The sequence below is a fragment of the Nycticebus coucang genome, chromosome 5 (genome assembly GCF_027406575.1).
Source record: "Nycticebus coucang isolate mNycCou1 chromosome 5, mNycCou1.pri, whole genome shotgun sequence".
Taxonomy (NCBI): domain Eukaryota; kingdom Metazoa; phylum Chordata; class Mammalia; order Primates; family Lorisidae; genus Nycticebus; species Nycticebus coucang.
Window position 1 is genome coordinate 124,762,119 of NC_069784.1, and position 25,026 is coordinate 124,787,144.

General features: G+C 40.1%; 1 protein-coding gene and 1 pseudogene across 1 annotated transcript in view; both read left to right on the forward strand.

Annotated features, from left to right (window-relative positions):
- The window catches only part of UST (uronyl 2-sulfotransferase), a 316,617-nt gene that overhangs the window by 182,344 nt on the left and 109,247 nt on the right, over window positions 1–25,026 (forward strand). Inside the window, exon 3 of the mRNA XM_053592529.1 lies at window positions 17,702–17,857. Within this exon, the coding sequence (XP_053448504.1) occupies window positions 17,702–17,857 (156 nt within the window). The remainder of the gene's footprint in view (window positions 1–17,701; window positions 17,858–25,026) is intronic.
- Window positions 13,031–14,112, forward strand: LOC128586581 (la-related protein 1B-like; annotated as a pseudogene).

A 25,026-nucleotide genomic window follows, 5' to 3' on the forward strand; every position in this document is an offset into this window, starting at 1 on the left:
CTTGCGTTTTTTACGTTGAATTCCTCATGCAGAAAGCGGTGCATTGCTTTCACCCTGGAGCTTTCACTGATATTTGAAGGAATTAGCTGTGCAAACTATGTTGGCGTGATAATGCTTTCATGTTCTTTACTAAACCTGATTGTTACTATTGATTTCTATGAACTTGAGCTCTATGTATGTGAGAAAGAGAGAGACGGATTTGTGGCCTGAATTACTCGTCCTCCCCCCCACCCCACCCCCAAGAAAGTCCAGAAGAACCTGCAGGTGTCTAAGGTCCTCCCAGCAAACTGAGTTGGAGCAATTTTTACTTCTTGGGCCAAAATGGGCAGAGAGATCTTTTCAACACACAAGGAAAAATAGAAAAAAAAAAGTAACAAATGCAAAGGAAGGGTTTGCAACTCACATTGGTTTTTAAACTTTCTATAGAAAAAGAAGATAAAAAAAGTAAGTTACACTTTATTGTAAGTTTTCTTTACAGTTGTCCAATGTGCGGGTTGTTTGCAAACATATTAGTATTGCCCACTGGCAGGAATGGGGGCATGTATCCAAGTCATAATTCTAAACAATTGATATCAAAGCCTACCAAGTATCACTCCTATAAAACTTCAAAGGAATTGTTTATAAATACCTGAAAAGTAAAAGAGCATTTTCACTCTTGGATGCAAGTGGCCCTCGGAATAAGATCACACCCCAGGATGGAGTCAAGTACTGAATTTTGCTGTGTATAATGCAGACATTTTTGCCCAAATTTTTGAGAGAAAAATAAGAATGCACATTATACATGGGTAGTATGAAAGATTAATTTTTGACCACATTTTTGGTGGGTCAGAAAAATGGACGTGCCTTATACACGGGAGACATTAAACACAGCAAAATGTGGTATGTAGTTTGGCCTTAAGAGCAACTCACACAACCTGGTCAAAAGTTGTTTGCTGACCACATAATTTCCAGGGTCAATGTATGCAGAGTTTATATTTAATGCACTTACACTAAAATTGGGAGGGAGTGATGCAAAAGATGGATTCTTTAGTTATACTTTTGAGCAAATTAGTGGGTTTTTTTAAAGTAGACCATATACATCCTCAGTAGAGTCTTTGCTATGGCTGAGCAGATTACAGATGCTACCATGAGTTACATATGTTGTGAGGGCAGAGGTATGTTTATAACAACCATTTCTCTTTATCCAGCTAACTTTGAATCCCAACCATAAATATTTCATAAACTACCCCAGAAATGTTTAATGGCAGACTTTTAAAATACTTGAAGAAAGAAAGCAGATATACTTTATGAGACCCTTTCTAGTGACATGGTTTGATCACAGATCTAGAATTTTTTTTTTTTTTTTTTTTTTACAGATCTGGAATTTATAAGCTAACGATGATCCTCTTACAATGTTAGTATACCACAGGACCAAAAGGAGTGATTTGAGACCTAGAGTTCTTTTTACCATGAGTGGAATAATAATATCTGTGGCCATTTTTTTTTAAATAAATAAAATCATCAGGAAAGTAGAAGGAGAAAAGGTCCCCATCAGAGATGCATTAGACTAAAAGCACCAGAAAACCTATAGTGGCCTATGCAGATGGAGAGGCCTGTTTATTTCAATGAGTAGCTGAGATCTGGTGCAGTGGTGTGAGATGTCACTGGCGTCCTCTCTCGTTTCTTCTTTCTCTGTCCTCATTAGCTTGCATGTCTTGGCTTGCAGGATGATCCTTCTTGGTGCCTCCTGGTGGCTTCTACACCTCTAGGCATCCTGTCTGTGTTCCAGGAAGGAGAAAAGACTGAGAAAGGTTCCAGAGGTTGCCATCCATTGTTAAAAGATTGCCCATAACAGCTCAGCAATGTTCATTTATATCTCTTTCGTTTGTTGAATGAATGGCCCAAACTTGATCACTTTGTCACCTCCAACTTCAAATGAGTCCAAGAAGATGAATATTTTTAGATAGGCATATTGTCACCTTGAATAGATTCCATTAGGAAGACAGGAAAAATAAATACTAGGTAGACAACAAATGCCGTCAGCACAGGGTGGTCATCATTTCAAAATACTGTATATGTTTAGTAATAGGCTTGAAAATGATCTTCTAGATTAAAGATTGGGAGACTGCAGGGATGACAGAAAACCACCAACAATACAAAATTAGTGTACATTTACCTTTGGAGTAAAATATTCACATAAGACAGGAATGCTGGGGCACAGTGATGACTGATCCATGAATCAATCATTATTACATCCCAGTTAGGTATTGGGCTAGGTATTGTGGCAAAAAAAAAAAAAAAGAGAGAGAGAGAGAAAGAAGAGGGAAAGAGGGAAAAGGAGAGGGCAGAGAAAGGATGAGGAGGAGAGGATGGCAGTAAGGAAGGGAGAGAGGGAAGGGAAACCACAGAAATTTGTGGATGTCTAAGCCTTCTCAAATAATTGGTCCAAGGTCAGTTAAAGAATTATGTAAACAATCATACTACCAATTGCTATAATCGAACAACCTTTACTCTGAATTTTCTGATGGCCAAGGAAAAATGGGACCATCAGGGGTTAGGTAGTTGTCATTTTCCACAAAGCAGAAATACACTAGATTTTCTGACAGCATAGTGGATCAGACAGCACGAGTCTGGGTTTGAGTACAAATTCTTTAATCCCTCTAGTTTTCAGCCTTTCCACCTATAATACGGGAGTACTTGCAGCATGGGTGAGGGGTCGTTTTATAAATTAATTGAGATATTACATACAAGGCACCCACACATAAGAATCCTGAGATGAGAAAAAAAAATGAGAACATTTGAAAACAGTGTGGTCACTGACACCCCCCATCCCTAAACAGAACTGGATTCTGTGATACTCTTTTATCTTACAGTGTCCCTTGAGAGCCACCAAAGACATAACACCAAAACGTTACTCGGTCATAGCTGCTCTGGGCAGGGCTGACAGATGATGCCCCAAGGGACAGCTTTTTGGTGGCCAACTTAGTCCAAGACCAAAAAAGCCAGAATATACAGGGAATTGGATGCATTCTGTCACCTCAAACAATCTTCCTTACTCATTATCTCCTTCAGCCAGCCCTGGGGTAGACTTGAGTGGCTTTCTGTTCTAGGCTATAGTCCCTGGTGCAGGCCTGGAATGGATAGATTTGCGTCCCCGATGGAGGGTGAGCCCATATAAGTCAATGGCACACTGAGGTTGGACAGCTTCTGGCACTGGTGGGTGGTCAGTGTGTTACTAGAATTTTTTTTTTTAACTCCACTGCCCCAGAACAGTGACAACCAGCAGCAGACTCTTTTTTTTTTTTTTTTGTAGAGACAGAGTCTCACTTTATGGCCCTCGGTAGAGTGCCATGGCATCACACAGCTCACAGCAACCTCCAACTCCTGGGCTTAAGCTATTCTCCTGCCTCAGCCTCCCGAGTAGCTGGGACTACAGGCGCCCGCCACAACGCCCAGCTATTTTTTGGTTGCAGTTAAGCCGGGGCCGGGTTTGAATGGGGCTGGTGCCTTACCAACCGAGCCACAGGCGCCGCCCAGCAGCAGACTCTTAAAACCCACCGTTCTTCTCCTCATTTTAAACTTCAGTTCTCTTTCTTTATCACGCTTATCTCTCTTGACTAAACTTTCCTAGCAAGGATTTTCTTATTTCTTAATCAGGTCCAACTTCAGATTCTATGGGAAATCACAAGCTTTACATCCATCCAGTGGGTCTGGCTATAAAGACAATTGTTGTTCTTCAAATTGTCATTTTCTTTTCCTTTTTCTATTAGATAGAACATCCTGATGTGTGGCAAATATTTGTATCATTTTCATGATGATTTTTTTGGGTGATGATTTCTTTTATTTACCACGGTTTGATAGCCCAAATGTGATAACACGTCCCTGTAAGAAATGGAAATCCTTCATCCATCTTGGTGAAGATGTCTGAAATATCTGTCTACCCTGGGTCAAGTAACAAATAAAAACAAAAAACCAGCCTGTCGATACTGAGAAAAAGAACTCTCCATGATCAGAACTGTGCTGATGAACTGGGTCTAGATTCCATGCCACATTGCTCAAAATTAATTCATTTATGACAAAGATGTACTTGTAACAAGCTCCCAACATGTAGGCAGTAGGATATAATTTCATCTGAGAGCAATTTAAATGTCTTATTACCATGTCTAGCTAAAAATACTTTATGAATTCTGGATTGTGTGGAGTTCATCTTCCAGCTCAAGTTCACCTTGCTTCTAATTCTCCATCTCATTTTGGTATGTGGGAGAGATGTCATTTTATGTAGAAGGGAAATGTATTTCATCTCTCCTCTTCTCCAGCGATCAGCAGATCTATGCCTGGGGCAGGGAGAAGCTGCAGGAATACACCTAGCAAACACTTAGCAAGTAGACCCTTTCCTTGCATTGAGGATGGCATCTGCTCTTACTGGCTTTTCTGTAGACGAGGAAGGGGGCTGAATGGGTGTTTGAAGAATCATGAACAACAGGGCCTTGAGTGGTGCAGTATGGCAGATCCAATCGGCTGTTCCCCCCATATCCGTTCTCCACACCCTCCTTGTCTATAGCAGAAATCTGATCAACTTTTTCCCCAAGGGGAAGCCAATTCCAAGCCAATCCCATCCCAGCTCATGAGTGAATCCCTGTTAATCTCTGATGGTTGCCTCATTTCCTTTGCTAATGGTTAGTATGTGCAGTGGTAGTTTAGATTGGACCAAGGGAACATGAGAAATTTTCCCAGGCCTTTTAGGTAAAGTTTTCAGATCCTAAAGGAAGCACGCAAGAAAGACAGTCTCTTCTTCCCCTGGATTTTGCCAGTGTGCTTGGGATGGCTGCAGTTGCAACAGCCTCTGCGAAAGTCTGAGGATGACAGTGAAGCGCTAGAAAGGCAGAGCAAGATGGCACAAGAATATGGAATGGTCCTGAAACCACCATACCCAAAGACTTCTGTTTTCTAAGAGAATGTATGTCCTTTATTTATCTGTTAGAAAATATATTAGCTTTATGGATTGAATCCGTTTGGATTTGCTGTTACTTGCAGACCAAAGCATCCTCCGATTATAAATGAAGATATGACTAAAAAGCAGTCATGGAAGTCCTTAAGTTACATTTAAGCCAGTTGTCTTTGGATGCTACAACTCCTCAATTTTCCTTCCCTCTTTCTGCACCTGTGGGTAGGAAGGGCAATATTGGCTAGTGTGTCGATGTGTTTTACGTGGCACTCTTCCCTGTGTATCACACACGCATGTGTATCACACACGCATGTGAAAAATTCTAAGAAGCCAGTTCTGCAGAGCCAAATCAAACATGGAGGACCGGAAAGTTCCTTATTAATGTAAATCAATAAGGGTTTGGTAGATGTACTTTGACAAAGCGAGCAGTCCAGTCTCAGCATGTAATGCAGCCAGTCTGCAGGTCAGAGTGGAAGGCGGCTGCGCCATGCGGGGATACAGAGAGGTGCGATTGGTTGGGGATATGACTGCACCAATCTGCCACGCTATTTTAAATTGTGGGTTATGTTATAAAAGCCTTAGACTCAACTAAGGAATTCAAACAATGATCATTTGAGTCCAAGAATAAGTTTCTTGCTCCAAATTCACACTCAGGAAACGAAAATTTGATTCAGATGTTTCAAATGGAAAATAATGATGTGATTCACAATGAACAGTGTATCTAAGCTTTTGGTCTTAAAAATCTTTGCACAGTACTTTGATGAGAGAGAGGAGTATTGGCAGCCAACTGTGCTATTCCCCCAGCCTTTATAGTACTTACAATGAGGGCGCTCTTTCCTTCTGAGGTTCATAGGGAGAATAATGGACTCTTTCCCCTGACATCCAGAGGAGACCGTTCTAAATTGAATGGCTGGCCCGTACCAACAATACCTGCTATAAATCGTGAAGCCTCTAATTGATAATTAACACTTCTCTTCAATTTACATGATAACAAATGGGTTTTTAGATTGGGCTCAGAGTATAAATTCTTAACTAAAACTAAATACGAAAAATCTAAAGAAATAAAACTTAACTTTAAAACAGACTTTTAAAACTAAAGTGTCTATGCCTTTGAAATTGTGTATGATTAGGAGAAGATGTGCTCCAGTTATGAATGGAGAATCCGATGGAGTATGTGGGTCTGGTGGGAAGATTATCCAAATGCATTTTCATAATCCTATGCTATGAAACGTTCATACAAAAAACCAATTGAATTGAGTAATATTAAAAATGGAAAAACCCCAGATCTAGAACTCATTTGTCTTATCCCCAGAGCTTTGTTCAATAAGGATGTTTGGATCACTGAATAACTACCATGTAGGAAAATGTCAGAAATAGCAAGATTCCAGATTTGCCTGGAACCATGTTGCCTCTAATGTCTCTGGGCTCAAGAAAACACCCAAGGCACTTACACGAGTGTGCACACAGACTTGTGTGCACACAGACTTGTGTACACAAGATGAGGTTAAACAGAATGGTCAAGCCCATGTGGGTTCCTCCATTTAATTTTGATTATAAAGGCCATAGAGAAGCTTGAAGGGCTCTTAGCTGCATGGACAGAAGAAGCTGCAAGGCACAAGTGCAGTAGGGCCACCACATTTATGCAAAAGCAAGACTTACCCAGGTGGACCCTGGGAAATGTTCCTTCGGTGGGGGGGGAGGGCGGTGGGTAGCCTCTCAAACTTCCACTCTCCCTGTTCTGCTCATGTTTCATTATATGGTACTGGATCTTCATTCCTCCCTTCTGTCAAACATTCAAGTATTCTGGGGACTCAGAACACTTCAAGTATGCTGTGGACTGAACTGAAGTTTGAATTTTGGAAAGGGTAACATTTTATGGTGATGAGATACCCAGTTCACGGGCTGCTTTTTGTCCATGATGTGTACACTGATCAAAGACAGAAGCATAACAAGTGTTTTAGAATTAAAAGTGAATTTACCTTTCCAAGTAAATATGCAAAGGGACTGTAACCAGTTGGTCAGCATACGGAGGTGGTCGACACAAGGAACTGGCTCTACTGTACTGATAACGTACATGTGGTGCATGTCAGGTCCGTGGAAATTAGGTCAATTTAAAGAGGTGGTCAATGTAGGGAGGTGATCAACTATGGAGGTTCTACTGTTTTATTTGCATTTGTTAATTTGAAATTTGAAAACATCCATCTTTTTGTTCCTATCATTGATAGCATTCAGTGTCACCCAAAATACGAGTTTTTAATCAAATTGGAAGGTTTTTTGTTTTCCTGAAGAATACTTCAGAGTTTCAACTATGGTAGTTTAATCATCACATCCAAAAATTACTTCTGACTCCTTGTGAAAGTTGCTTGTTTGTGTGAGGATTCTGATGTGGCATGCAGGTGTTATGTTCCTGGGAGTAGCATAATGATGTTGTACAACATGGACATGAAAGGATGTTAGTATAAACAATGAGATGAATAATTAGAAGTGCAGGGTGCCATTCGGATAACCCCAGGATGTGCGTAGGGTTGCGTGGCCCTCCCTTAACATCGTGAGATATAATCAGAAAGGCAGCTTGAGTGCTGAGTTGTTAGGGTCAGTATCCTTATTTTATATTTGTGGAAATTTTGACTTAGAGAAGTTGTTCAGGGTCATTCATTGAAAGTCACTCAACTACTCGGAGTGAGAAAGCCAACGGGAGTTCCAGAGTTTCCTAATTTTTAGTCCGGAGAACCTTCTACTTCACCATACTTTTTCTCATGTAACAGCAAATAAGGTGTTTCAAAATACGATAAGTGTTAAGAAAAAATTGGAGACAACCACAAGAACATACTTTATAATAATGAATATGACAGCACTGGTTCTACAACAGTATTGAATAGTATTTTCATCCCAATAGATTATTAATAGACAGATACTCTTTATCCTCTATGCATATAACAGACCCAGATAGACCTGTGAAGGATTTATGGCTTTATCTATCTTTCTGTGGATATCCTTAGATGTGGACCAGCTTCAAGTGTGCGCAGAGGAAAAGTGAAAAGCGTAAGGTTCAGATTTGGCATGGCTCCTGGGAAAAGATGGGTATGAACAATGAGAAGCCTGCAGGGATGTCACTGGAGAGTTGTAGACGGGAAGAGCCCTCCATTCAGGAGAATGGCAATGGGGGAAAGCAGGATTCTTAAATGGGTCCTGTGTGTATCCTTCTCTAGAATGGATGAAAGGTGACCGGGGGCAGGCGAGGTGATGGTGATTAGAAAACAGGTGCATCTGGCCAAGCACCTCAGGTTGCGTAATTGGCAAAAGAGAGCTCAAAGCAATTAAAACAGTGGAAGGGAAGAAAAACATAAAAGGGAGATAAAGGTAGCTTTGTTACGTGACAAGCCCACTCAAGAATAGAGCAGGTACAGAAAAAGAATTAGGAATGCGTGGAGCTGGAACCCCGTGTTATTAGCAAAAATTGCTGGAACTTTAATTTTTTTCTATTTGTTTTATGAATATATTTTACAGAGTAAAATCTACTTTTAGTTTTTAAGGCATTTCCACCTTATATTTTGGTAACAATGTAGTAGATTAAAGCTAATACTAATTTCAGAAGGGAACATCATTTATTGGGTTACAATCTAACCCTCCTATTTTGCAGATGTGGAATCTGAGGCTCAAAGGTGTGGAGTGACTGGCACTTAGCACCACAATATACTAGAAAACTTTAAAGGGGGGTTAGCTGAATGGATTGAACTGCTCACAGCCATGTGGACAGTGAATAGCAGAACTGCCCCTCAATTTAGGCCTGGCATAGTCCTCGATGTGAGTCTGTCCACTGTTGACCATGAAATAGGGAGCTGTGAAATCACAAAGTACAATTTTATTCATTGAGGAGCTTAACTTTGTATTTGGCACAATATTAGTGCTAAAGGTTTAATGCTTTGACAGTGTCCAGTGTATAATTCAGTTAACCTGTGCATTCGGTCAGCCAGCACACTTGTTCTCTCACTAGCCTGGGTGTAAAGGCATTTACTGTGCTGTGAGCGCATTCATCAGGTTCATCGTGACTGTTAAATGTGGGGGAGGCCATCTGCCTGCTGATGAGACCCAAGAAAGACACAGCAGTGCCCCCTGCCTAGATGCCCCTTTAGTGTCATATAGGCCACTCTCCCCCCACCCCCCAGAGGCCACAAGGACCCACTCAGCTGCTAAACACAGAAAGCTGGGGTCTGTACCATAGCACCTCCTCAAAACACACTGTGGTAGTGGAGGCCCCTAGAGAATGTCTTAGAGATAGACTCCTGACCCTGACCCTGACCCTAGATTTTCTGATTCACCTGACCCTAGATTTTCTGATTCATTTGGTCTTAGAGGAGGGCCCAGAAATCTGTATTTTTTAAAGTCCCATGGAGAATATATAGCCATTCGGGAACCACACCTTATAAAATACTGTATTAAATATTATTTTGCAAGGTTTTGAAAGCAGCATTGATATTAATTCTTGCAATAGTACCAATCCTCAGAAGAGTCATATAGACTCTGCGTTTCATGGACTATGAAAGTCTTGATCCAGACCAAGTTTGCTCTTTCTCCCCTCCCCATTTTAAACGAGAGATAAGCCATTGAACTTGTGGATGTCATCTTGTGGTGGTTACTGTTGTGCTCAGGATTTTGGAAAGACTTCTGTTTATTTGGCAAGCTCTACACAGGCCTGTCAGTCTCAGGGGATTTGTGGCATTTGCAAAACTTACAAGGCAGGCTGCGTAAAAATATATAATTCATAGAGTGAACTATTTTGGAGGCCCCTTCACTTTTACAAATTGGCCATAAAATGTAAACCACAGACATAACATTCACATAACCACAGTTGCCAAGAATGAAGAATCATTTTGGGGGTGGTGTTTAGGGGGTGTTGGTGTCTCTTCCTCTATAAGGCACCCAAAGGAAGAGTAAGTATTCACAATGTGTGTGCAAATGATAATAGGAACATGAAAGTGGAAGACGGAGTTCTCTGTCTATAATCAGCAGATATCTAGGGGGGAAAATAAGGATTTTGAGGTTGACCTTATGAGGCCATTAAAAGTCTTTTCATGGTCATTAAGCTTATCATTTGTGGATATTTCCTTGTCTTTATAGACATTGCAAGTGTATTTAGGATTTCATGTACATTCTGCTGTGATTTACTGTTTCCTGTTTTTTCCCTTTCCTGGTGGAAGCAGTTCACAGTATTCAGGGCTATTGTCTGCTGTGACATATTGGGGAAAGTTCTTCCTGCTACCTTTTTCTCTCATTAGCCACGTTGACACCAGGCTTCCATCAGCTTGCTAGAAGGAGTCCTCAGGAAGCCGAGGAAGCTGTTCTGCCCCTATCAGCTCCCCTCAGCCATTCCCAGGATTTGAGTAATGGTTGGGTAAGGGCTGATCCTACTGGTTGTGATAGTTGACTATTAAAAAATAGCATATTTCACAAGGTTGGATGCATGCAAGACATAAAAAAAGAAAAAATATCTCAGTCACAGAAGTCAAACTAAAAATGTGTATCCCCATTTGATGTTGTGGACTAGAAGGACTGTCCTCTTAGGGATCAGGAGAGCTGAGCTTCAGTCATCACTTCTTAGCCTTTGTGACCTTAAAAATGCCAGACCACCTCTCTGGGCTTCAGCTGACTCATGTAAAATAATTATAACATCTGCCTCACAGGGATTTTAAGAGGACAAAATGACATAATGTGAAAGAAGGTTCTAGGCAAGTCAAACACAGATTGGACGGGAGGTGGGGATGATAGAGAGGGGGGGAGATTTGAATGAGGGGATTATTTCAGATTGCTTGTGGATGTCAAACCCCGTTCTGTGAATCCTTGATATTATAAAGATGGAGACACACGGGAGTCACTTGGACGCTACTAGTGGTCCTTACTCCAGCCATTCGTTAATTCAGACTCATAGAGAAAAGCACAGCTAGAGTGAAAGACAATTATGCTATTTGATCCTATATTGTCTGCAAAGATTAAGAGGGTTTACCCACTGCAGGGCCTAGGACAAGGTCAGCCTTTCATAAACATCAGTCTCTCTTTAGTCCATCTTTCCAGAAAGAACACTTCAAATAAAAGATTCAATGAGTGTTAAAGCAGACCTTTGGAAGTAATCTATAGTTCTACCAAGGGCAGCATGAATCAACCAACATCTGCTGTTGTTCCGTATCCAACATCAGTTGATTTAGCCGACATAATTTGTCAATTTTTAGTGCATAACATGGGTGCTTTTAGAAAATGACTTAAAAGCCCCACCCTGAATTTGAGAGAGGTTTGTTTGTGGTGGTATATGATGTGCCTTTAAAAGACCAACTCCAGAGGCTGGGGGAGGTAGCTCACGCCTGTAATCCCAGCACTCTGAGAGGCCGAGGTGGGTGGATTGCTTGAGCTCAGGAGTTCGAGAGCAGCCTGAGCAAGAGTGAGACCCCATCTCTAAAAATAGCTGGGCATTGTGGCAGGTGCCTGTGATCCCAGATACCTAGGAGGCTGACGCAAGAGGATCACTTGAGCCTGAGAGTTTGAGGTTGCTATGAGCTATGACACCAGGGCACTCACTCTACCAAAGTAAAAAAAAAAAAAAAAAGTTAAATAAATAACTCACTCCAAAACTGTATGTGAAAACACGTTTCCTAGCTCTATGTTCATATCACATAGGTGCGTATTGGTCATCAGAGAAATGATAGCAATGGAGTCACAGTGGGGATGCCATGCTCTCCTTTTTCTTAAATTATTGTAGATTCAGCTGCAGGAAGGACACAGGAATTTTGGGTTTTTTTTCCTAAGTGACAAGTATTTGTAACTATTAGTTGGGAGCTTCCCACAAGACTATTGAAAAACCTATAATTAATATTTAATTAAAAAAACCAATAATCTAAAGGTAAATAACATCTTTGATAATTAGTAAAAGGAGTAAGATGGATACTAAGCCTGTTCCTGTGTCGATTACCCAAGACATTTAGGAGAAATTAAGGGATTTCACCTAAATTTTCTAGTTAATTGCCTCAGGTATTCATTTACACCTTCTGAGATAGACCTGCTCTTTTCTAACAAAGTACAGGAAAAAAATCCATCCATCCCAATTATTGAACTGTTTCTATGGAGAACTTAAATTTTATGTTGGAAGCTTTGTTACAACTGTACTCCACAACCCACCCTGGTTGTGATGGAAAGTCGAACTTACAAAAACTCAATTTGGAAAAAAAAAAAACAACTCAATTTATATCATTAGATTAAATATGAAGCCCAGTTCAACCTTCCTGGGTGGTAACCTTAGAGCTAAGAGCACCTCGGAATATTTGCACTCCAATTCTGTCCAGAGAACAGGCTTTTGGAGCACTCATCACTGGCTTTTTATTTACCCCTCTGACTTCTGTCAGCCCTTGGTGAGAAAGATCAGCTGTAATGAAGATTCTCTAAGTTTCACTTTTTATCCAAATCATTGTTTAATTAGTGTTAAGCAGCACACTGAACCCCTCAGAGCAGTCAGGAATCAATCAATCTGTGTTGAAGCCCTTTCTGTACAAAGCGCCATCTAGGCACCTTGCAGACACAAAACAGAAGATACTGATTGACCCCAAAGGAACAAGGTGTTACTTAGAAGCAAAGAATACCTGGAAGAATTATATCAAAATGGCACAAGATTGATTGCTACGTGAGTCATGTTGGCATTATATTTTACTCCAATGACAATTAGCCTTTAAGCTCCAAACTTAAGAAATGTTACCTTGCATATAAAATAGTTCAGGAAAAGAAGTTAACCTATAATGACAAAGGTTAAAATTCAAATAGCATTTCTTAAGTTTTGGAATATATTTTATACCATACTTTATTCTTTAGTTTTGGGCTGTTTTTATGATTTTATGTTATAGGTATGGACTGAATGAAGGACTCCTTTGGTTATCATCTGTGAGTTGTTGGTCAGTTCTGCACATTACAAATGGAAATAATATTTTTTGAGAATATTTAATCATAGACGCTTTTCATAGTAGCTTATAAAAAATCTAAACACAAAAACTATGAACGCTGAGTCACGGCTTGCGTGGCGCGTGCCTCTCCGGCCCGAGCTACCTAAAACTCCGCAGCTGCCACCCAGAGCTCAGTTCCCCAAAAATCGTAAAAGCAGGAAAACTCAAGACAAAGAAGTTCAACAAGGCTAGTGATTTCAGCAATATGGCAAATTGGCCAACACCGAGTGAATTAGTGAACACTGGATGTCAGAGTGTCATCAGTCAAGGAAATAAGAAACTACAAAATAGAAAAGAAAAAGAAGAGAAGGTTGAAAAGAGAAGTAACAGTGCGAGCAAAGAAAACAGGGACACAAAATTAGATGGTCCTGGTGAAAACGTCAGTGAGGATGAGGCTCAGTCAAGTAATCAACGAAAGAGAGCTAATAAGCCCAGGTGGGTACCACTTCACTTAGATGATGTAAGACCAGACAGTCAAGAAAGACCCAGATCCCGGAACAGCTCAAGATGCCAACCTGAGGCAAATAAACCTGCACATAACAATAGGAGAAATGATACACGAAGTTGGAGGAGAGATAGAGAAAAGAGAGATGATCAAGATGAAGTTTCCAGTGTGAGACGTGAGGGTGGTAATATCCGAGGTTCCTTTAGAGGCCGGGGAAGAGGCCGAGGACGAGGAAGACGAAGAGGATGAGGCAGAGGAAATCCTTGATTGAACTTTGATTATTCATATGGTTATCGAGAACATGGTGAAAGGACTGATCAGCCATTTCAAACAGAACCAGTAGGATGTATTACTATGATGATGGTACAGGCGTACAGGTGTATCCTGTAGAAGAAGCATTGCTTAAAGACTGTATTAAGCGTCAAATTGGATATTACTTCAGCATAGAAAATTTGGAACGGGACTTTTTTCTTTGAAGAAAGATGGATGAACAACGTTTCTTGCCTAATTCTCTAATTGCTGGTTTTCACCGTGTTCAGGCTCTCACGACAAACCTTAGTCTCATCTCAGAAGCACTGAAAGATAGCACAGAAGTAGAAATTGTGGGTGAGAAAATGAGAAAAAAGATAGAACCAGAAAAATGGCCAATTCCAGGCCCTCCTACACGTAATGTGCCACAAACAGACTTCTCTCAACTGATAGATTGTCCAGAGTTTGTACCAGGCCAAGCCTTTTGTTCACATACAGTCAGGGTGATGATCTACTGATGCTCTTGGATGTCATTTGATTGGAATATGCAGTGGAATAGATGACTCACTGAAATGCCATTATACATATTGGAACAAATCATGCTGCAGAAATGAAAGCAACCAGACTGTCTTCTGTTCAAGAATATCTACTCCAACTCCTTGTGGAGGAGGTTGGGCCAACACTACTGTGAAGATAACCACCTTTTTTTTTTTTTTTTTTTGTAGAGACCGAGTCTCACTGTACTACCCTCGGTAGAGTGCCGTGGCGTCAGACGGCTCACAGCAACCTCTAACTCTTGGGCTTATGCGATTCTTTTGCCTCAGCCTCCCGAGCAGCTGGGACTACAGGCGCCCGCCACAACGTCCGGCTATTTTTTTGGAAGATAACCACCTTTGTGATGAGGATGAGAGACAGACCAGAGGACTGCTATGTTTTTAAAGGAGTTGACCATTTCTGTGTAATTGGCCTGGGCTTCATGGGCTACTTTTACTCATGGTGGGAAAGTTAATTATTATTATCCTGGAAATACTGCAAGATTCAGTCTTTTGTTTTCAGGCTTATGTACTTGCGTCCAGATCAATAAAGCAGAAAATGAAAAAAAAAAAAACTATGAAAGCTAATAAATGAGTTCTGCAAGAGTACAGAATATACCAGTAAGATCCATATATAAAAATCACTTACATTTCTACCAATGAACAATCAGTCCAAAAAATGAAATTAAGAAAATAACTTCATTTATAATACGATTAAAAGAATAAATTTGACACAAAAAAAAAGCATAAGGCTTGTAAATTAAAAACTATAAAACACCAATGAAACAAATTAAAGGAAAACTAAGTCAAAAGACATTTCATGTTCATGGATTGGAAGATTTAATATTGTTAAGGTGACAGGAATCTTCAAATTGATCTACAGATTCAGTGAAATTCTTATCAAAGTCTCCACTGCTTTTTTATAGATATTGTCAAGCTGATCCTAAAATTGATATAGAAATGCAAAGAACCCAGAATAGCCAGAACAGTCCTTAAAAAAAAACAAAATTGGAGGCACTTACCCCTCACAATTTTAAAACTTATAATAAAGCTATAATAATCAAGACTGTATGGTATTGGCATAATGATAAACATAAATCAATAGAGTTGAGAATCCAAAAATAATAATAACCACAAAAACATTTATGATTAGTGGGGTTTCAACAAGTTAAATAGGGAAACAGTTAAATAGGGAAAGAATAGTCTTTTCAACATGGTGCTGAGACAATTGGATATCTACATGCAGAAGAATGAAGAGACCAATAGCTCACAACATCTTGAAAATAACTCAAAATGGATCAAAGAACTACATATTAGAACTAAAACTATAAAACTCTTAGAAGAAAACATAGGTGTGTATCTTTATGATTCTGGATTAGGCAATAGTTTATTAGATATGACACCAAAATTATAATCAACCAAAGAAAAATTAGATAAATTGGACTCCATGAAAATTAAGAGCATTTTCTTTTCAGACAGAGTCATACTCTGTCACCCAGCTATAGTATAGTGGTGTCATCATAGTTCACTGCAACCTAAAACTTCTGGTTTCAGGTGATCCTCCTGTCTCAGCCTCCCAAGTAGCTGGGACTACAGGCGCATGCTAGCACACCTACCTAATTTCTTTTCCATTTTTTGTAGAAATGGGGTCTCACTACATTGCTCAGGCTGATCTCAACTCTTGGCCTCCACCAGTCCTGCCTAGGCCTCTCTAAGTGCTAGGATTACAAGCATGAGCCACCACACCCAGCCCCCAAATTAAAAACTTCTGTCCTTCAAAGGACAGTATCAAACAAGTGAAAGACAACCCACAGAATGGGGGGAAATATTTGCAAATCTAGAATATGTGTATATATAAACTCTAAAAACCCAACAATACAAAAGACAATTTTAAAATGAGTGATGGATTTGAATGAAAAATTTTCCAAAGAAAATATATAAATGGCCAATGAGCACATGAAAAAATATGCAGCATCATTAGTCATTAAAGAAATGTAAATCAAAACCATAATGAAATACCACTTGGTACCCACTGAGATGGCTGTGATAAACAAAAAAAAGGCAATAATAAATGTTGGTAAGAATGTGGAGAAATTAGAACCCTATACATTGCTGGTAGAAATATAAAATAGTGCAGTTGTATTGAAAACAATTGGCAGATCTTCCAAAAATTAAACATAGAGCCACCATATGATCCAAAAATTGTACTCCTAGGTATATACACAAGAGAATCAAAAACATGTCCATGCAAAAAATTAATTCACAAATGTTTATTATTCATGGTAGCCAAAAAGTGGGACAGTGTGGGAGCCGCACTGTGGTCTTGCTTCTGAGAATCTTGTCAGAGAAGCACGGATTTAATTTGGTCACATCAGACATTCACAACAAAATGGCCATCAACACCTACGGTGCATCTTACAAGGGCACATGTGAAATTTACTAAATGTAGAATATAAATGTCTTAACATAATAATTAAGAAAATGCTGTGAAGGCTATGTTAACCAGTGTGATGAAAATATTTAAAATTGTATATAAAACCAGCATATTGTACCCCATGATTGCATTAGGGTACATAGCTATGATTTATTAATAAAAAATTGATGAAAGTGCAAACAAATATATCTATACAATGAATATCATGAAGCTTGTAAAGGAATAAAGTATTCATTCATACTACAATATGAATGAACCTGGAAAAACATGCTGAGTAAAAAAGGCCAAATACAAAAAACCACACGCTGTGTGATTTCATTTATATCAAATGCCCAGAATCCTATAGGCAAAACCATAGAGACAGAAAGTAGATAAATGGTTTCCAGGGTACAGGGTGATGGTCAAAATGGAAAGTGATTCCTAACGGGTACGGGGTTTCTCTGGGGGTGATGAAAATGTTTGGGATTAGATAGTGGTGACGATTGCAAACTTCATGAACATGCTAAAAACTATTGAATTGTACATTTTAAAAGAGTGAACTTTATAGTATGTGAATTATATCTCGGTGATTTTAATTACCATATTTTTCCTTGAACAATGTAAATTAAGTTGTTCTGAAAAAGCATAATATAGCTGGCCAAAAAAAAAATTGTCCTTCAAGTACATACGGTAGAACCACCATAGTTGACCACCTCCCTACATAGACCACCTCCTTAAGTTGACCTGATTTTCGTAGATGGAACATGCACCTTTTATACCTATCAGTACGGTGGGCCTAGTTCCTTACCTTGATCACTTTCATATGTTGACCAGTTTGTTACTCCCATGGATGGTCAACTTATAGTGGTTCTACAGTACTTGTATATTTTTTCCTAAGAAGCAATACAATAAGCTTCATGATCGATCTTACAGACTGCGTGAAATACTGTCAGTACCAGTGCAGACAAATAACAAGACCAAGACTTCTCTCAAGTTATGCCCTGAAGGTTAATACCAGTTCATCACTTCTGTCCTTTGAGTAACCTAATAAAGACGCTTTTCGTCTAGATCTAACAAGTGTCTGTTGTCCTGAAGTTGAGGGAAGCATCCTAAGTATTTTGGCGCGGACATTTCATGCTCGCTCTCTTGTTCTCCCCGCAGGTGCTACCCTTCCCGAGCCAGGTGGTATACAACAGAGTAGGCAAGTGTGGGAGCCGCACTGTGGTCTTGCTTCTGAGAATCTTGTCAGAGAAGCACGGATTTAATTTGGTCACATCAGACATTCACAACAAAACCAGGCTTACTAAAAATGAACAAGTAAGTTGACTCTGCCCGTTGTTAAATTGTATTTTGCTTCAGCTCATTTGTGTAATTGGTGGGTGCCTCACCGGACATCCTCCAGACTACTGCAGATGAAGGTCAGCATTTCAAGTTTATGCTGTATTTTTTACCAGACTGTAGAAGGAAATTGAAGTTAAGGATTCTGCAGTAATTCTAGAAACCAGGAAGTTTCCCCGAAGGGGTACTTTTTTTAGGACCAATGGAGGACAGTATACACTTGATGTTACTCATCTGTTTAGCTAAAATTAGCAATACGTACCTCTCGAATAGCCACACCACTGAGCTCATGCCCACACCTTCTCAAATTGAGCATTTTTTTTTTCAGAATATTTTTTCCTCTGTATTTTCTCAAGGGTGTCCTAAATCTTTATGGTTATAGTGAAGAGAAAATACTGTTTGGGCCAGGAATCTGATTGGGCGATGGGAGACACAAGCTTCCTGTTAGTGTAAGCTCAGAGATCTTAGGCTTTGGGAGCACTGTCTGGAGTATTCAGTGGTAAGAAAGGAATTCCCATTCTACAGGAACAATTGTCCCCAGTGTAGCTGATCCATGCAGATGGACGTGTGAGTGGCTGGTTAGGAGTGCTATCCTCTTCTAGGAAGCTATGAAGGCTGATTTGCTGTATAAACCTCTATAGAGGTAGAGGTGACTGTCTTCAGGGAGGTGCCTTGCCAATGTAGAATAGTTAGGCACGGTGTTCTCACAGTCACTTCATGGGTCACATTTGTCAGCCTAGTCTCAAAAACTTGCTCCTGTCCCCTGAAATGCTTCGGATGAGCAGCTACCCATGAATATATCCTACACGAGTATAGGGAATAAACAGGACACATGGTTCATATCAGGGGGCGATCATAATTATGAACATTGCCACCATAATCTCACTTTCAAGGCATTTAGACCCTCACAAACAGAGGGAATCTCAGTCCTAATTTTCTGATCCCGTCTTTCCCCTTTATCCCGGGGGGAAGTGGGACTGTGGTAAGACAGTAGCGAAGCTGACACAACTTGCTGTAAAGTTACGTCAGTATGTTTAGTGTCTTCTATAACATAAAGATCAAAATGCCTGGTCATCTAAAAACTCCCACTAAAGAGTCTCTTAAGTACCAAGTTTAAACAGTAGTGACCAATCAGCAAAAATTATATTGTTGGTATTATTTTTTAAGTTTTTGAGACAGAATCTCACTCTGTCACTCTCGGTAGAGTGCCTTGGCGTTATCATAGCTCACAGCAGCTTCAAACTCTTGGGTTCAAGCGATCTTCTTACCTCAACCTCCTGAGTAGCTGAGACTACAGGCACGTGCCATAACACCTGGCCAGTTTTTGTTTTTCTTTCTTTTTTAAATAGAGACGGAGTCTTGCTCTTGCTCAGGCTGATCTCGACCTCCTGAACTCAAGCAATCCACCCACCTCAGCCTCCCAGAGTGCTGGGATTGCAGGCGTGAGCCACTGAGCAAAGATTATTAATATTTTGAGGTTACCGCTTGCAGGTTCTGTAGTATAGACTTATCCTTGGTGGCCTTTAAGGCTACCGCATTCTGTGCATGACTTTGTTTAATAAAGTCAAGTGTGCTTTGATTTCCCTGCTTGACTGAAGCATGAATATGAGGATTAGGCTGGTGATGCCCTTTTAACTACCTGAAAGCAAGTATAAATAAACAGCCTATGTTAACGCAATTTTATTAGAAGTATTCACTTTGGTTTTCTTTTGAGTCTAACTTTTAAGGCCTGTTTACCAGATTATACTCAAGTAATGCATGTATGAGGAACCTGTGCTCGGTTTTTCGTTGCCTTATAAAACACAAGTGCCAGATCTTAGTTCCGACTGCTGAGTAAGGGGACAACAAGCAAGAGAACACAAGACAGTGGTACTAAAGGATTAGATGTTAGGATATTCCAGAATGTTCTGGAAGAGAGTACATAAAATTTAGTATTTAAATCTGCCATGAGTTTTGCATAGATGAACCTACTTTGTTTCCTTTAAGGAGCAACCATAAGGAAGTCAAGTTCAGTTGTAGCTGTGAATTGAATCATTCAGATTTAAAAATCAACAGTAATTTACAAACGGAGGATAGATGGTTAGATCCAAAAAGGGTTAAAGACAAAGTCATCCTTCGCCTCTGAAATATAGGTTAGCTCTCATCTGTTTGGAATGGCTGGCTTGTCTGGAAGCCAGGGAATACACGAGACAATTTTGTAAGGTTCTTTCCAGCCCTGTGATTCTGCAATATATTTATATAACTGCTAGCATCATCTATATATTGTGTAGTTGAAACGACTCTGATTCCTGTGGTCAGTGTGAGCTAGAGTATTTTTCATTATTTAGTTATTCCCATAAAGTTATAAGACAAGTTTTAAAAACCTAAGGGAAAGGTAACGATAAGGTAGAAAAAACAAATCTATAATTTTGGCATAAAAACAAACAATAGCGACAACTGCTTATCTGCTCATCTGGCTCTGGCACGTACGAAGTAGCCAGAAAACAAAATGACAAGAAACCAAGTTCCAAGTACGTCATAGCTCAATAATGTTTAGAGAAACTCTTTTTCTTGTTCTGCGTATCCATTTTTTCTAAAGTTTCAGAGTGCATAAAACAAGCAGAGAAAAAGCAATATTATTTTATCTTAATAGATTTAAGAAATAATTTGTGGTATGAATAGGTTCTCTTCTCAGAGACTTATTAAAGGAAAAAGAGGGAAATGATTTAGGAGACTAGTGAAAATTTTATAGTTAGTGGTTCTTTTACCCATAAACAGTCTAACTCTGAAAGTTTCTTCCCTTGAAATCGCTGTTCTCTAGAGTTAATGACAATTCTGCTTCTGGTGCAGCATAGGTTAAACAGGCTCTTGTGGGCTAGCCCGGGACTCTATCCACTGGGTAGAGCATTTCTTTTATGAGAAAATTTATTCCAAGTTCCAAACTCCTGACTTACAAATGAACTTTAGAATAGTGTCCCTTAATAAGACTGGAATTATCTGTACCATTTCATTTACACACAAAAGTACCCTCTGGCCAGAGTCAAATTCACACATGCATTCTCTCTGGAGGGTACTCATCTCAAACACACACACATTCTCTCTCTCTCTCTCTCTCATATCCATGCAAAATCGTTAAAATCTTTTTAATGGAACAAGATACTGAAGGGATTATTAAGAAGGGAAGGCAGCGTGAAGATACCAAATGTTAGGATGCCTATAAAAATCCCCTTACATCTGTCCTTATGGAAATAGAAACACCTTTGAAGTTTATATTTTGGAAAATTCTGCCTCAACAGCAGAGCATGGACAGCTGCTGCTGGCCAAATGTTGGACCTTTGCACAACATATAATACAAACCCACAATGACATCATTTCATTTATGCTCTAAAATCGTATTTCAGTTCCCAAGATCTCTTGGAAAATGGAGATTATGTACAGTTTTGAAAGATAGGGATTGTTTTACAGAAATTTTAGGATGTGATCACTTAAAAAAATTATAACTGTCTTTATCAACAGTCTGATACTATCTTTCAGAACGTTGTTATAAGTACAAGAAAGGTCAGGGTACCACAGATATATCATAGACATATGAATCCGCAATTATTACATTCTTGCTGGAGAAGAGCTGAAAATGTTGAGACAGCAAATAATTTTACTATTTCTACTTCTGTTGAAGCTGAGTTTTGCAAATGGGCTATAGCGTCTACGACTACATGCTAATTGTCTTACTTCATTATTTCATTTAACTCTTTTGGACCTGAAAGTAGACCAGAGTGGATGTGATGAATCCCTATGTTATGGATGATAAAACTAAGAAAATCAGATTAAGCCATTTTCCAAACGTAGTATGTATAATATAATGACCATCTGTGATGCCTGACCTTGAATTCAGGTACTGCTGATGCCGAAGCCATTCCCCTGATGCAGTGGTTATCCGCTGTGCAACGGCACCCCCAGCAGAGCCTGTTAGATGTAGGATTGCAATGGCCCTTTTCCTAGAGACTCTGGGGTGAGTCCCTCAGGAGGCTATAGGCTATGTCATAGAATCTCCTGTCACTCTACCTCCGAATGCCAAACCCATCCCATCAGCATTTCCTTTGGTGTGCACCTGAGAATCTGGATCCCCTGTGACAATGAAAGATAGGCAATACCATGAGTTCAATAAATGTGGGAAATGCTGTGTGCCTTGTCAGAATGAATCAATTCACAATGATTTGTGTACATTTTAAAGACTTGGAGAATTAACAACAAAAACAAAAAAATCTGTTCACCTAGGTTTCACCTAGTGTTTTCCAGTCTTATGTGGTTAGAGGTCATATCACGAGTGTTTGTGACACATTTATTCATTCACCAAGCCTGACTGGTGACTCCAAAGCAGTGAGACCCACAAAAATTGAAACTCACCCACAGAAACTGTGTTAGATTTGAAGAAGCGCTAGGTTACCCTAAGGCGTGGTCATTTGGGTTCTGTTTAATCAAGAAGAGTCGCATACTCATTTCTCATTGTTTATTCGTTCACTATGATAAATAATTATTGAGGAACTACAATTAAGGTGACACTGAACATCAGGCACTATGGTGGATGTTTAAGCACCTTATTTCTAATCCTCAAAGCAACATCACTCGGAAAGAATGATCAGTCCACTTTATAGGGAAGAGTATGTGTAGGAAACTGACTAGAATGTAATGTAAATTAAGAATAATGTGGGCTGGGGCAGCGCCTGTGGCTCTAAGGAGTAGGGTGCTGGCCCCATATGCCGGAGATGGTGGGTTCAAACCCAGCTCCAGCCAAAAACTGCAAAAAAAAAGAAGAAGAAGAAGAAGAATGTGGGCCGGATACAGTGGCTCATGTTTGTAATCCTAGCACTTTGGGAGGCAGAGCTGGGAGGATCACTTGAGGCCAGGAGTTCAAGACCAGCCTGAGCAAGAGCAAGATTCCCATCTTACAAAAAATAGAAAACTTTAGCCAGGCACAGTGGCATGTACCTATAGTCTCAGCTACGAGGGAGGCTGAGGCAAGAGGATCACTTGAGCCCAGTAGTTTGAGTAGTTTGAGGTTGCTGTGAGCTGTGATGACGCCACTGTACTTTAGCTTGAGCAACAGAAACTCTGGGTACCCCCCCCAAAAAATTAGAATTGTGGAAAAATAAGACTTGAAAGTAAACTGGTGTCAAATCCTAGAGAACTTTGAATGCTATGCTTAAAGTTGGAACTTTATTCATTAAACAGCAGGAAGCCATTAAAAAATAGTTCTTTAGTGTGATGGTCATCAAAATCTGCTGGGGGCCTTTTTCACAATATTTAGGTCCCATTGCAAAATACAGAGTTGGATTTGTAAAGATAGAGCCTAGGTATTTATACCTTTTGGGGGGGGACTCCCCAGGAGGTCCTCCTGTACAATTCTAGTGAAGAATCATTGTATGAAAGGCTCTGGGTCCTGGGAAGTTTTCCTTTTATTAAAGCGAAGCCTCCACTGAGCTAGGAAAATTCCTCTTGTCAGGGGAGACTCTCTCAAACCACTGGATATGTTTCTTTCCCTTCCTGAAGGTTTAGTGTTATTGCCTAAGGATCCTGCACTATTCCAGGAAGTGTTTCCTTTGCTTGAAACTTTTGGGAACTCTCTTAGAATGACCCTGCGAGCTCCCTGACTTCAGAGGAGTGGGGACCGGCCCACAGGTGTGGGAAGTGCTCCACCCAGCTCTGCCGGCAAGATCTTGTCTTAGAGCCCTGTGGACAACAACTGAGTCCACTAAGAGAAACTTGATGGAAAGGAAAAACAATAAAAAATTTAAAAACGAGGAAGAAGCAACAGGCCTGAATAATAAAACGTGTTTCTTCCTGAGATTGATTTTCTGTGTCATCAGACCCAGCCTGTTTGCCTGGCTCGTGTCCTTGCGCCCTCTGGTGGGCCTCTTCTTCACGTAGGCCTGGGTCGCACTGATGGCTTCCTGCAGACCATCCTACCTCCTGCTTAGAGGGGCTTCCTCTACTCCAAGGAGAGGAAAAGGTGACCCCAGCCTTCAGCCAGCCTCTGAGGTTAAAGGGCCCAGGAATCCTCCCCTTAGATACTCCTTATTTTCCTTTGATGTGTTAAAAACATGCTCTTTCTTTCATATAAGATGCTTTGCAAAACAGGACCAGCCTTCCCCTCATCCTACCGGCAAAGGCATCCTTGGTTGTTCATTAGTGACCCAATGCAGACACAATTTCTAGGGTTAGAAACTGTGACTGCTGACAAGCACTCGCTAAAGGCAGAGGGACCGAAGTGTGACTGTTTCAGTAGAACTGTAGGTAACCGTTTTCTGCTCCACCCTCCCAGCCATCGTGATGGAACTTCTTTTGGATACATTCCATTGCATAAGTACCTTTTTTTAGCATCAAAATTCATTTCTTTTTCTTGTTTATTCTCTTATTTTCCCATCTAGAACTTTTAAAGAATATTCTCGCTGGTATTTTAAAGCTTGTATTTTTGTATTTTTACTCAATATTTTTACATGTGTTAGAACTTTCTTTCCACTCTTCAGCACATCCCAGGAAAGGTAGAAACTTTATTTTCCCATAACCCCTCTCTATTCCCTAGAGATGTTGTGCAAACTAACCCTTTTCTCGGATCTTAAAAGCTTATGTGCAGATCAAACATCAGTGGGAGTGGTGAGTCGATTGTAGCCGGTGATATGGAGCAGGGCTTGGGGAATTGAAAGGCTTGGGTTTCAATCCTGCCTCTTTTTCCTGTGTCAGTGAGACTTGAAGCAATCTGTGCAGCCTTCCTGTGTGGCACTCTCTCGGTCTGTACATTTTATCTTTGTGAGGATGAAGTGACAACGTGCATGTAAGAGCATCTTGGTGCGGTGCATAGCCCCGAGGAGGTGCTCAGAAAATGGGGGTTTGTTTGGTGTTGTTACATCCTGGATATTATAAAGGTCAATTGCTCTATGCAACCCTAGGATAAGGAACGTACAGTTTGTCCCAGAAAGGCTAAAATCATTGCCTGAGTCCTAGAGAATTCTGCATTCAGCTAGCTATACCTTTCTTGACTCCAGAAAAAGGATTTCTAAAGGTGATATCTTTACTCCACGAATAAGGGACATACATTCTATGCAGGTAGCTGCTTCTGGATTTCTAGAGGATAAAGAAGGCCTGGCACCAGGCTTCACAGAGTTTACCATCTC